Source organism: Peromyscus maniculatus, chromosome 17, assembly GCF_049852395.1.
Source record: "Peromyscus maniculatus bairdii isolate BWxNUB_F1_BW_parent chromosome 17, HU_Pman_BW_mat_3.1, whole genome shotgun sequence".
NCBI classification, from domain to species: Eukaryota; Metazoa; Chordata; class Mammalia; order Rodentia; family Cricetidae; genus Peromyscus; species Peromyscus maniculatus.
Window position 1 is genome coordinate 47669885 of NC_134868.1, and position 14508 is coordinate 47684392.

The 14508-nt window shown below is 49.0% G+C and overlaps 1 protein-coding gene across 1 annotated transcript; it reads left to right on the plus strand.

Annotated features, from left to right (window-relative positions):
* Nucleotides 1-228: 228 nt before the first annotated feature.
* Nucleotides 229-12569, plus strand: Htra4 (HtrA serine peptidase 4). Its single transcript, XM_006982956.4, has 9 exons — nucleotides 229-798; nucleotides 1151-1250; nucleotides 2005-2209; nucleotides 4571-4765; nucleotides 5164-5196; nucleotides 7023-7137; nucleotides 7500-7557; nucleotides 7926-8021; nucleotides 12269-12569. Exons 1-9 carry the CDS (start codon nucleotides 315-317, stop codon nucleotides 12432-12434), a joined length of 1452 nt encoding a protein of 483 aa, XP_006983018.1. The 5' UTR covers nucleotides 229-314; the 3' UTR covers nucleotides 12435-12569.
* Nucleotides 12570-14508: the final 1939 nt, after the last annotated feature.

Here is a 14508-nt window from a genome sequence, read left to right on the forward strand (position 1 = left end):
GTTTTCCTGGTCAGATCTCGTGGCCGTGGGTGGGTGGTCACGTTTGTCACCTGCCCCGTGACTGGTTTCGGAGTAGACCCTCCCTTCACCGCTTACGGGTGGGTGGCATGGGTGGTGGGTGATGTGTGTGTGTACGTGTGCGTGTGTGTGTGTGTGTGTGTGTGCAGAAGTGAGCCAGATGCTGTCCTTTATAAAGTCTGGAGGCTGGCAGAGGCGGCACCCAGGCCAGGGAAAAAGTGTGGCTCATTTTAGGCCAGTTGTGACTCCCGAGCGGAGTAACTGGAAAAGTAGAATCCGGGAGGGCAGGGTGCACCATGAGCTTCCAGCCGCTGTGCGCTGTGTGGGCACAGTTTCTCCTGCTGTGGCTGCTGCTGCCAGCCGTGCCTGTTCCCTGGGCGGAGGCCAGGAGGTCCAGAGTCTCGATGCCCTGCCCCGAGGTCTGCGATGCCACGCGCTGCCCGCCGCTGCCCACCTGCTCGGCCGGCACGGCGCCGGTGCCCGACCGCTGCGGCTGCTGCCGCGTGTGCGCCGCCGCGGAGGGTCAGGAGTGTGGCGGGGCGCAGGGCCGGCCGTGCCTCTCGGGGTTGCGCTGCGGGGCCCCATTCTCCCGGGAGCCTGCGGGGGGCGCATGGCTGGGCACCTGCGGCTGCGTGGAGGGCGTGGAGGGCGCGGCGGTGTGCGGCAGCGACGGGCGCACCTACCCCAGTCTGTGCGCGCTCCGTAAGGAGAACAGAGCAGCGCGCCTGCGGGGCTCGCCCCCGGCCGTGCCGGTGCAGAAGGGAGGCTGCGGGGACCCAGGTGAGCGAGGCGTGGGGCACCCCCACCCCAACCCCAACCCAAGATGAAGTGGGTGCTCTTGATTCGCGCGCGCTCGCAGGGTCGGTCCTCCTTCGCCAGCTCCAGGGATTCAACCTGTCGTGGTGGTTGGTTCCCGGTGTTCTTGCTTGGTTAATGCGCTCCCTACTAGTTGGCACTGGGATTCTTTCTCCCTTTCTTCCCCTTGGTATGACAGGCCGGGTGCTTTCATCTCCTAGTCTGGAGAACCTGCGGAGGAAGGGGGACGGGGAGATGCTGGGGAACTTTGAGATGCGACACCTGCATCCAGGGAGCAAGGATCCCACTGCCCTCACGGTGGACCGTTTGTTCACAGGGACCAGAAGTGCCGGGCGGCTCCGAAGGAAGTACAACTTTATCGCAGCGGTGGTGGAGAAGGTGGCGCCATCTGTGGTTCACTTGCAGATATTCCGCAGGTAAAGGTCACACCGAGGGCCAAAGACCCCACCTGATAGTGTTGTCTGTTCATTAAAAATCGCTGTGAGGAAACCCAGGTTCAAAGAGTTGGCTGGGGTAGAGCTGGGCAGCAGAGCTCGTGCGGAGTACGCGGGGACCTCAGGGTCCAGCCCAGTACCGGGAGAAAAGTTGTTAAGAGTTATTTCGCTAAAAAGCAAAGAGCCAAGCACAAGGATTCTGGTTTCTAGATCCAAGCTACATCCGTGCACGCTGGTGGCTGGTGTTTCTTTCTCCCACATACCCTACAAGCAAAACTTAAGGCTGATTGTAGGAGCTAGTCAGTATTTGGTATAGCCCTAGCTGTCACCTGAGTGCAAGGAAACCCGGATCGACAGAAAATTAACTTGATCTGTTAGTTAACGCCAATCAGTAGTGGAACCTAAGAGCTAGATTTTGTCACCGTGGCAGTAGTGTGAGCCTGTACAGTGTCAGCACCAGGTTTGGCCTCTTCACAGCGAATGACCCACAGGTTTCCGATTGGAAGGAGGAAGTAGTATCCCTGGACCCAGCTCTGAGCTGTGTTCAAGAGAGATGGCCAGGACATGCCAGTGTGGCTCTCGTATACACGGAGAGGATGGAAGTGGAAAGGGACCATGCTTGGGAAAACTCCTGGAGATATGGTTGATAAATGCGAAGCTTCCTGGGACTCACAAACAATGGCGAGATTCCCCAGTTCCTGCCCTTTGCTCATACTATTGCTTTGTTCTGGGACAGATCACCTCTCACCCACAAGGAAATCCCTGCCTCCAGTGGCTCTGGGTTCATAGTGTCTGAGGATGGGCTCATCATCACCAATGCCCACGTCCTCACCAACCACCAGAGGATCCAGGTGGAGCTCCAGAATGGGGCCCAATATGAAGCCACTGTCAAAGACATCGACCACAAACTGGATCTCGCGCTGATTAAGATCGAGCCCAATGTGAGTAGTTGAGAACTAAGTCCGAGTCCGCACGTTTGGCCATTTCCCAGTGTATTTGCTGATATTTTCTCTTGTATTCCTTCACCATGCCTTTTCTTTGTATGTAGTGCCTGTTTTTCTTCTCCCCCCAGCCCTGGTGTCCCAGGCTTCTTCTTCTTTTTTTTTTTTTTTTTTTTAAGAACAAAGTGATGAGTGATGTGGAGATTAAAATCTAGAGTATCACTGAACCTCACATTCCCTCAGCCACCCCCTTGACACTTCTGCCCCCTACCTGTTGTTCCCAATCCCTCACTCAGTAAATGAAGAACTCAATCCCCAAAGCTGCTGTGGTACAGACCCCAGCTTCTCTTCTACCTCCTTTGCTCTACCCCCGTCCCTGGGCAGGGCGGGTGACTTGTTTGGAATGTGGAGGAGAACCCAGAGTCCGGGCAGGGAAGGAAGGAAAGGCTCAACCACAAGCAAAGGGATGCCAGAGCAGGGTGAAGTCCGGACTCCTGCAGCCTGGGGTACCAACAGGGATAGGCACAGAGGAAAGGACACAGCTCCCCCTTGCCCGCCAAGGAAGGGACCCTGCAGCTTCATGCTCGGTCCTTTGGGAGCAGTCAGTGCTTGATTGTCTGCTTACATCACCAGGCTGGACCACACCCCCTCCAGCCTAGCCTGCTCTGTGATGAACCTGATCTGTTACAGGGTTTCAAATCGCAGAGACAAACTCTCCAGGTTCCCACTCATTCCGTTCTTTTTGTTTTGTTTTGGTTTTTGTTTGTTTGTTTGTTTGTTTGTTTGTTTGTTTGAGACAGGGTTTCTCTGTGTAGTTTTGGTGCCTGTCCTGGATCTCACTCTGCAGATCAGGCTGGCCTCGAACTCACAGAGATCCGCCGGGCTCTGCCTCCCAGGTGCTGGGATTAAAGGTGTGCGCCGTCCCCCGCTGCCGCCGCCGCCGCCGCCTCCGCCCAGCCTCACTCCTTTCTTGAAATTCAGCTTACACAGCTCTGAAATCGAGTTGCAGAGCTTCAAAACATCAGATGGTTGTCTGGCTGAACATCTTTCCAAAGAGAATGCCCAGGGTGTTCCCGCATCAGCCTGGGTGTACCCCAGCATTATCCGCCTTGGCTTCAGCAGCTTGGCTTGGCAAACTGTCCCAGTTTTTTAGTTCTCGGGCTTCGAGATCTTCAGGCCCACTTGGGCCAATAGGCCTCCTCCAACCTGAGGTCTACGGTAGCTAATCCTTCTGCAGAACTCATACGCTGGTGTGAAAGAGGAGATCATGTACATCTCCAATACTTGCCCAACCCCTAGCTTGATTCTAGGCCCATTCACAAGGCCTTGTAAGCTTCATCAGGTCTAAGGGTTTACCCAGCCTGGTTCCAGTCCCTTTGACCTGTCACTACCACCAGATAGCATGGATGAGAAGCCCAAGTCCAGAGCCAGGTGTTCAGCCATGGGGAACAGGAAATCGGGGCTGAGAGCCTCATGGAAGGAGGCCTAGCTAAGGGATTTCACTCCCCTGTCTATGGTTTTCCTTCTGTTACCCATCAATCCCCAACAATCTCTATTAATTGTCTAGTAGCACCCCCCCCCCCATATTCCTCCTATGATTCCTTCTTCAACAGATGCAGCTTTGGGGGAAATCAATCGCAATGCACTCAAACCTGCTAATTACACTTTGAGGTCCTTGCTGTACAAGGTGTGGTCTGCATCTGAGAGCTTGTTAGAAATCCTGAACCTCCGACCCACCCAGGTCTCCCAGAACTTGCATTTTGATAAGCTCCTGGGGGTTTTAGGTACACGGTACAGTTTGAGAAGTGCTATTCTGGGTGATCTCTAGCCTGTTCGTGACTTCACTCTGATGATAAAGGTCTGAGCTGGAATGGTGTGCAGTGACTGGCTGACGCCAGACATTTCACTGGTCATTTATTAATAGTAATTTCTATACAACTTCGATTTACAATTTTTTTTTATTTTTAATGATGTATACTTGTGTATGTGCCTGTGCGAGTGAGTGCAAGGTACCCATGGAGGCTGGAAGAAGAAGTTGTATTCCTGGAGCAGGAGTTAGATGGATGGATGTCAACTGCCCAGCATGGCTATTGGGAACCAAACTTGCATCCTCTGGAAGAGCAGTACATGCTCTTAACCTCTAAGCCACCTCTCTAGCAGCTGGAACTATAAGTTCCAGTCTTAGAGATGATCTCAATTATCTTAATATAGGGAGAGTTTAACGGTGGGACCTGAATCTGAGGAAGAAGGAAGGCAAGGCCCCGTGCGGGAGGGAGGGCGCTGGTTTGGGACAGTGCCACCGGTCAGCAGGTCCTGGTTGATTGTGCTCTTCTTTTCTTTGCTCCACGCCCACACATGCAGACCGACCTTCCTGTGTTGCTGCTGGGAAGATCATCGGATCTCCGGGCTGGAGAGTTTGTGGTGGCTTTGGGCAGCCCGTTTTCTCTGCAGGATACGGTGACTGCGGGGATTGTCAGCACCACACAGAGAGGCGGCAAAGAGCTGGGGCTGAAGGATTCGGACATAGACTATATCCAGACAGACGCCATCATTAATGTAAGTCACCGGGAGTCTGCTCCCGGCCCAGAAGATAGTGCTAGGTTGGAGTGAGAAGAGAACTTTAGAGTGATCTCTTTTCCCTTTGGTCTTTGGAGGATTCTCAGAGGTCATCTCTAAGGGAGGGCTGGAAAGCCCTGTGGCTAGAGCCGAACATTTGATATAACTGGCACCCATACTTGGGGCTTGTTGCAGAGGTCACTGCTGTGATACAGTGTGGGGTCCTTTTGCTTTGTCCTGCCCCACACTGGCTTTAGGATTGGGAGGGTAAGGGGCATGATTTTTGCCTGCCTTGGGGAAGCAGGATGCTCTGGTAAAACTCATTAGGAACTATGTATAAATGACGTGGAGAGATGCTTCTGTTTGCTAACTGATGCCTTTCTCAACTTGTCTTTTAGCACGGGAATTCTGGGGGGCCGTTGGTGAACTTGGTAAGTGGCCCTTTTTCTGATGCTTCATATTTCTTCTTAACTTTAAACATGTTTCAAAACCTGTGATGCAGACTTTCGAGCCACTGTCATGGAGAGATTAAGGAATGATGCTTTTTATTCTTGGGTCTTAAGTAAATGGTTAGGGAACATTCTGGAGCCTGTGATGGATTTATCCTGTTGACGTGTGCTCTCCTGTGTAGCTTTGGAGCCTTTCCTGGAACTCACTCTGTAGCTCAGGCTGGCCTCGAACTCACAGAGACCCGCCTGCCTCTGCCTCCCGAGTGCTGGGATTAAAGGCGTGCGCCACCACGGCCTGGCAAAAGTTTTTCCTCTTTTACGTGTTTTCTGTTGCCATTGGTTACCAAAAAGCCCAGGAGATGAAACTCAGACTTCTGCCAAAGACCAACTGTGCTGTGTCATGTACATCTCTGAGATCCCCGGTCTTTTGTATATGAATTATTCCTCATCTAATAACACTGATGATTTTAACGCAGTCTATCCAGGGTTTTAGCCTTCTTCCCACTCATAGATGACAGAAAAGCCAGAATCCATTGTTCTGCTGTGTATTTCATTCTCTGATGTATGTTGGTTTTTCAAGACAGGGTTTCTCTGTGTAGCCCTGACTGTCCTGGTACTTGCTCTGTAGACCAGGCTGGCCTTGAACTTACAGAGCTCCACTTGCCCCCGGAGTGCTGGGATTAACGACGTGAACCACCAGTGCCCGGCGTGTATTTTATTCTTAATCAGTGCCTCTCCGGGTGATGCCGAAGCTTCTACTTGCTCACCTACACGTAGCAGCAAGAATGCAGTACCCCTAGAGCTCAGTGCTTTGAGCTTTTCTCCCTTTTTCCTTTTCAACATCCTCCCCCACCTTAGTTCTGGGATGGAACCTAGGGCCTTGCACATGCTGGGCAAGCACTCTACCACTGGGCTACAGCATTGGTCGACAGCATGATTACTACGAGTAGCCCTGTGTGAGGATTTTTGTGTGTGCCTGTCTTCCCAATTACACAAGGGCTTCATAGAGCAGGGATGGAATACAGAATTGCAGGCTGTACTCCAGAATTGTTAAGTTGCCATCTGCATTTCAATATGACCAGGAATACCATTTCTCTTGTTCCGGATGCCTAATAATGGCCAAGGAATGGCGAAGGGCATGGACAAGAGAATGTTTTCTACTTCCCAGCACCAGCTTAGCTGACCCTGGTTCACAAAGGTCAACCGGTTTCTGAGGAACAGGTCTACTGAAGTATTGCTGATTCGCAACAATCTAACAGCTTTTGTCTGTTCTTGTTTATTTTTAGCATCCTTTAAGTAATAAAGGGGGGAATACTTCTCGCGGGCTTTTTTGTTTGTTTTTTTCTTTTCCCTTTTTTGAGACAGGGTCTCCTGTAGCCCCATTTAATATGTGGCTGAGGATGACCTTGAACTCCTAATTTTCGATTTGGGGGATACATTCCACTTTGGTATCTTGTGTTCTTATTTGTACCAAGATGTAAACTGTAGCTCACCTTTAACAATTAATGTCGTTTACTAACATAAGAATGAGCTAGGGAATGATACGTACTCCATAGTAGCCTTGACTTTTTGAATGTGAAAAAAGTATAACTTTTGTATCTGTAAAGCACCTCTTCCTTCCCCGGGCATGCTAATTGCCTTGGAAGACATCTGTTTCTCCCTAACTAAGAAGTGGATTTCCGCTCCCCCTCCTGTTTTGACCCTATGAGATTAGTTTTATTCTGCTCTGCTGGTCCTGATGCTTCGTGGTTGAGTGACACTGTCACTCAACGTTGAGTAACGTCGTCGAGTTTCTCCTTCCTTGCTAGGATGGAGATGTGATTGGCATAAACACGCTGAAGGTGACTGCAGGAATCTCCTTTGCGATTCCCTCCGATCGGATCAGACAGTTCCTGGCAGACTATCACGAGCGCCAGCTGAAAGGTGAAGGAAATTGGGGGGATTCGGCCCCTCTGTTTATCAAGCTCACTCCCACCGTATTCGGAGCTTGACTTCTTTATGGAGTTGAGGTGCTGGGTCTCAGATCTGTCACCCGTTGGGTAAACCTATCGGAGGCACTAAGCACGAAGCAAAATATGAGACATGCGCAGAAATGCTTGTGTTGTACAGTATAGAAATGAACCCACTGACTGGAGAGGCCACGGTGTGTTGACCACAGATGTTCTCTGAAGCAGATCGTATACAAGGCCAGATGTTCTAACAAGAGATTCTGGGACTTAGGTGTTTCTTAAGCTGTGTCAAACGGAAACGTGTTGTGTGTTATACATCATGATTTTCCTTTCCAGGAAAGGCCCCTTCACAGAAGAAATACCTGGGTCTTCGAATGTTGCCCCTCACTCTGAAGTAAGCACCGGGTAACTATGGCTCAGAGGTACAAGCCCTCACTGGGCAGTCTTACAAAGCAAACACAAGATTTGGACAGCAGGAAGGGGACCTTGTGACCATAGGCTCTGCTGCAGGGCCGTGTCTCCCTCGGCCAGCACCAGTCACTCATTCTAGCTGGGCTAAATCATATCCAGAGATGGCCTAGAGGAGGGAACGGCACCCAGCAGGGGTGACTTGTGATTGGCTGGGTGGGATTTCCCTGGGTGCCTGCCAGTCTCCAACTGAAGAGATGGGGAAAGAGATAGGCTGTGTGCCTCCTGAGCGGGCAAGGCTTTTCCTAGACCTCAGGGGATCACGGTGTGTGCTAACCTTCATACTGTTCCCAGCCTCCTTCAAGAGATGAAGAGGCAAGATCCAGATTTCCCTGATGTGAGTTCTGGAGTTTTTGTGTATGAAGTGATCCAAGGAACGGCGGCTGCAAGGTAAGGGAGGCGGCCTCAGCTCAGCCTGCTCCGTTGTTTCTAGGCATGCGCCTGTGCTAAGCTTGGCGCAGTCAGGCTGGAGCACCAGCATCAGGGGCATGGCCTATAGACACTGCACGCCGCGCTCTGGCCGGCGTGACTCGGTAACTCAACTTAAAATTGTTCTTTGATTTAAACGGACGCAAATGGAAACAACAAAACCACCCGCAACGGGGTAAACCATTTCCTTCTTTCCTTTTTTTGTCTTCGGAAGGACGGCATTTTGTCCTTTATTGCCCTGGCCCCCGGGAGCCATCGGAGCATGATGGCAGACTGGGTGTGTACTATGTGTGGATTTCAAAGGCTTACGGGAAACGTACAAAATGTTTGTCAAAATTTCAAAATGTTTATTCTGTGTTAAAATGACACAATTTTAGATTTATAGCATTAAATAAGATGCACCAGCCGGGCGGTGGTGGCGGCGCACGCCTTTAATCCCAGCACTCGGGAGGCAGAGCCAGGCAGATCTCTGTGAGTTCGAGGCCAGCCTGGGCTACCAAGTGAGTTCCAGGAAAGGCGCAAAGCTACACACAGAAACCCTGTCTCGAAAAAAACAAACAAACAAAAAAAGATGCACCATTGAAGGTAATTTTATCTGATTGTTTTCTTAAGGTGACTACTCTAAAATTTACAGTGATATATGCAGCTTGTATTACATTTATATTGAACAGCACTGATAAGGGCTCAGGGTCATAGCCTAGGTTAGAATTAATTTTGCTGGGAATTACCAAATTAAAACGCTCTCCCTTTTTCTGGGTAAGCTAAGCTGTATGCTAGCTCCTAAACATATTCTTTTAATATTATTCGTTATTACTTAGTACTAAGTTTTATGTTAAGTTATAATGCCTTACATATTAGTTTTAGAATTCGCTGTATGTTTTCATGTGTATGTGCACATGTGTGTGCGTGTGTGTGTGGAAGGCAGAGATAGATGCTGAGTGTCCTCACTGAACCTGGTGCTCACCAACTGGGCTACGCTGGCTGTCCCCAGAGTTCTAGGGATCTGCTGGTCTTTGCTTTCCCAGTGGTGGGATCTCAGGCATGTGGCGCTGTGTTCAGCTTTTTTTTTTTTTTTTTTTTTTAATATGCATGCTGGGAATCCAAACTGTCTTCATGCTTGTGTGGCAAGCACTTTACCCTCTGAGTCTTTCCCAGATTTTTACTTTGAATTTTGGAGACATGGCCTAGCTGTGTAGCCCAGGCTAGCCTGGAATTTGTAACCCTCTTGCTTCTGCTTCCTGAATGCTACGATTACAGGCATGGGCCGCAATGTCCCAGTCAAGTCAGTTATTAATAACCATTAACTAACGATAAATGATGGGAGCAGTTCAGTAATTACTAGTTAATGAGAATGGGAAGGATTAATGAACTAAGCGAGGCTCCTGGGGCTCACAGAGACTGGGGTGACAATCACGGACCCTGCATGGGTCTGAGCTGGGTCCTCTGCAGGTAAGTTATGGTTGTGCAGCTGGGTGTTCTGGTGGGACTCCTGACAGTGGGGGTGAGGGGTGAAAAAGAAAAAAGACGGGAAAGGAGTCAGGGTGCTCTCAGTCTTGGTGCGCTGTGGGTTTTCTCAAAGCCCCTTCCCCGAGGTTTGCATGGCAGCGCAAACTGCCCTCACCGACGCCTGTGCTTCTAGATCAAAGAGCCGCGGAAGGAGGGCTCAGCTGCTGTCTCCAGCTTTGCCTTAGACTGTTTACTAGCAGGGAGAGGCAGCTCCTTTGGCAAATGTTGCTCTCCTGGCCTCTGCCCTTCCTTGGGTACCGCTCGCTGTTTGTTTTTCAAGGGCTCAGCGATCCGCTTAGACGCTGGCAACTCCGTTAGCCCCGGAAGAACTCATAGGTACCAGCAGTTTAGCAAAGTGTCAGGTCTCCCGCTGCTAGGTTTGGCATGTCCTAAGCTCTTCTAGACTCCTCCGGGTCCCTGCCGTGCCGTGCCCCTCCCCCAACTCCTTATTTTAACTTCTGATCCAAGGCCTGGGAGGTACACTCAGCTCTGGGAGTGGTTCTCAGAGTGTGGTGTGCCGTCCAGTGGCAGCATCAGTAGCCAGCCAGCCAGGCAGGGTCTGAGCTCCATCCCTGAATCGGACCCCACCCCACCCTGTCCTGTCCCGTGCTAGTCTTGAACTCTGCATTCTCCTGACTCCCCAAGTGCTGGGGTTAGCTGTCTCCACTTCTTTCCACCCTCTCCTCAACTCCCCTTAACTCCTGCTGTTTCTTGCTTTCTGGAGTTCACAGCCAGGGCCTGCCTTGTGTGTGCCGAACACCTGTTCTACCACTAGTCTACATCCCCAGGAGGGTCTTCGTCTTTAACAAGGTTCCCAGATGGGTAGTCACATGCACGTCGACGTGAGGAGTAGTGCTGTAAGTCTCTGGCAGCCCGACAGCCATCCTCGCTGGCTTTCATCTGCTTATATTTAATAACTACTAATAATTACAAACAGCAGCTGGCACTCAGGAAACATTTATTCTGAGGAACCAAAGAGGTTTTTTTTTTTTACACAAGTTGTTTGAGGAGTCTTATGACAAGAGTCCTTGTTTTTAAGGGGAAGCAGCTGTGCTGAGTTCCACAGGGGTCAGAGAGGAGGTGTGTACCCTGGCACAATTCCTTGACCATCCCGATCTGTGGTTCCTCTCCTCTCCACGAGGCAGAGTTGACCTAGTGGCAACAAGATGGGTTTTCAAGTCCGAAAGACACAGGATCAAATCCCGCGTTCGTCTCTTGGAAGTTCTGAGGCATGGGGAAAGGTCACTTACCCTGCGGGAGCCAACTTCCTCCTTTCCTGTACACAGTAGGACCTCCTGCCACAGCACTGGCACTTTTTCCCTGCTCCCGACTACTGAATCATCTTTCTTCAACTGTCCTTGTTCCTAAGAATTTCTTCCTTTCTTTTTTTTCTGAGACAGGGTTTCTCTGTGTAGCTTTGCGCCTTTCCTGGAACTCACTCTGTAGTCTAGGCTGGCCTGGAACTCACAGAGATCCGCCTGGCTCTGCCTCCCGAGTGCTGGGATTAAAGGCGTGTGCCACCACCGCCTGGCCAATTTCTAAGGAATTCTTGCATGTGGTTTACCCTTCCCTCTTCATGCCCCACTGCGTTACCTTTCCGTTCCCCCACCACCCCCTGATGCTGGCCAATGAACTAAAGGACCAGGTACATGCTAAACATACCCTACACCACTTAGCTATACCCCAAGCTCCTCATATTTTTCAAACTGCACATATCTTGGTAATCTGCTCACATCATTTTTTTTCTTGAGCTTTGCATTTTCCTTAAATAGTATCTTCTGGAGTCATTGAATTTGATGTCCCCTTTTTTAGCCCATTCTTACCTTTACATAACCAACCAGCCTGTCCATGTTTTTTGCACTTCACTTTTGGAACTGGAGTTTCTATCTAGAACATATATTCTGCGTGAGGTCAATGTGTTGATTGAATAGAACTATAGCCTTGAGTCAGAGCTGTAAACATCTGGGCTTGGAAGCTTGAGTGGCTTTTGATTTACTGGAAGCAGAACATCTGGAACACACAGCAGCACATCATGATCCAGTTCCAGAAACCATGGGATGGGCTGTTCAGTCAGACTCATCAGAGTACAACTTCCTGGGGGGAAAAACACTCTCTGGGCTTGGCACTCTTGCCAGTGAATTTAGTCATGTCTGAAGTTAACATGGGGCAGAGAGGAAGACAAATCAGAAGCCAAACTGTCCGTCCCAAATGAAATCCAATGCATGTAAGGACTCAGCTTCTTCCAGATTTCTCACAGGGTATTGATATTACGGGAAACACAGAGGACCCTCCTCCAGCTGGCTTCACGACACATTCCAACAGCCCTTACAGTTGGAGGGATAGTCCTACCTTCTTGGTTCATATGTCTAATGGCCAGCAAAACAGCAGGGCAGTGTGTGTGTGTGTGTGTGTGTGTGTGTGTGTGTGTGTGTGCATGTGGGAGCGTTAGGGAGGAATTAGACAGACAAACAACACACCCCAAATGGGAATGAGTAGAACTCTTCTAATGCTTTCATTAATCTCTATTTTTGTTTTTCGAGACAGGGTTTCTCTGTGTAGCCCTGGCTGTCCTGGAACTCCCTCTGTAGACCAGGCTGGCCTCAAACTCACAGAGATCCGCCTGCCTCTGCCTCCCGAGTGCTGGGATTAAAGGCGTGCGCCACCACCGCCCGGCTTCATCATCTGTTCTTTTTCTTTCTTAGCTCGGGGTTGAGAGACCATGATGTCATTGTCAGCATAAATGGGCAACCTGTCACCACCACGACTGATGTCATTGAAGCTGTTAAGGACAATGACTTTCTCTCCATTGTTGTGCGTCGAGGAAGTCAAACTTTGTTTCTGACAGTCGCACCTGAAATAATCAATTAAGTATCTTCCTTTGAAAAACTGGCTCCCAAAACCAGTTATATACCTGGTTTGTATGGAAGACATGCCAAAGATGGTGGAGGCTTTAGGATACCAAGAAAAGTGGATGCTTTGAATGCATGCACACATGTTTACACACACACACACACACACACACACACACACACACACACACACACACTCACACACTCACTCACTCACGGATCTTGAGGTTGAAGGTGTTCTGCTGCTGCAAAAAACAAACCAAGAAAGAAACAACCAACCAATGAAAAACCAAAATCTTTCTAAGCCAAGTGGAAGCAGCCACGGTGGTCTGATAAAATTTAAAGACAGAAAATCGGAAAACAGGCAATTTCTAACTGAATCTTGGCAGGATACTTTAGTAGCCTCCTAGATAGCCACGAACTGCTATGTCACATATGTGTACACATAATCTACCTACCAAATATTGAGAGTCTGAACCTGGAGTCAAAAGGCAATCACATTTTAAATAACCTTTGTATATTCAGTTTTCCAGGTTGTATCACATTTCTGGCCAGGGATTGTGGGTAGAGAAGTCATCAATCACAAGACAGATTGAAACTGATGACACTGGATTATAACACAGGAATATTATTCTCAAAATGATCATTTTAGCAGTAGAAACAATTTTGGTCCTCCAGTGTCTCAGAGAACAGCCTCTTCCATTAAAACAGTTTTTGAACCTTTTATAGACTTCCTTTTTACGCAGCTTCTTTCTTTTAATGGAGCTTATAAACACTCAGATTTTACATAGTGAGCTGACCCATGGCTTAGTTTAGTTTGGGTGAGATGTTTAGTTACTGTTTCCTAGACTTGGGAGGGTACTGGGGACCAAACCTTGGGACCAGTACACATTAGATAAGGGCTCACTACTAAGCCTTCCAAAATTTTTTAAAAATACGGCACACCTGGATCTCCTTAAAGTCCATGTGAAGCTTGATTTGTCTATTTTTAAGGAGGTCTAATTTCTTCGCAATGAATCTAAAAATATAGCCTTAGTGTGTAGAAATTATGAATTGACTCTTCCAATTGTTATTGTTGTAAGCAGGGTTAAGGTTAGTGTGGTTTTTAAAAGCTTTCAGTTGCCATCTTTAGTAATGTGAGAACAGTGATATCATCAAGGACGCTGGCTGGGGCAGGAACTTTTAAGGAGAGTTCTACATAATGATGCTCTGTTTCCAGGACTAATTTTACCTGAACTTCGTAGGCCTGTGTGTCAGTTTTCATGTATGGGGATGAACGTCGAGTAGTTCTACCGTTTCTAGAATCCATGGCTAGTTGAAGAGCAGGCCTGACAGTCATGGTATATTTACTAGTTCTTTCCGACTAAGGTTTGGAAGCCACTATCGTTCAGAACCTTTCCTTTTCTTCCCAGTGGCCTGGGAAAGCAGACCCCTCCTGGCTCTAACCCTGCGGCACACTGGGAAAACCTTTACTCTCACCCAGATCATTGTGTGGACAGAATGGGTCTCCTCCTCCTCTCCTAAGACATCCCGATTCGACCCTCGCAGTCAGGAGGTCTTCTAAGTAGGCATACATTTTTTCTCCCTAAGGGCATGGGGTTCCTCATTTTTTCTCACCTAATTATGCAGAAAAGTGTTACAGTGACTTGTATAAAACCGTTTTTCTTTTTGAAGACATGATGTCACTCTGCAGCCCAGGCTGTCCTTGAACTTACAGAGATCTCCTGCCTCCGCCTCCCGAGTGCTGAGAGTAAAGGGTGCTCTAGCCTATACAGTCTTTTAAAATCAGCCTCTAATATATGGCGCCTGTATTTTAGAGGCTGATTAAAATTAGAAGATACTAATTTTAGGTAGGACAACTCTGTTAACTCATACATGTCAACCAGTGTCGGATTTCAAAACACAATTGGAATGAAGAAATTCCTGTCTCTAGAACATTCCAACAGTCCACAGTCAGGCTGAATAGGGCAGTAGTATTGGACTTGTTATGGCCAAGGGCCAGACAACCTTAAGGAGGACATTGCATACTCAACCCATAACTTACATTTTAAACAAGCTCACCCTTTGGCAAAAACAACTTTTGAGTTTCATTC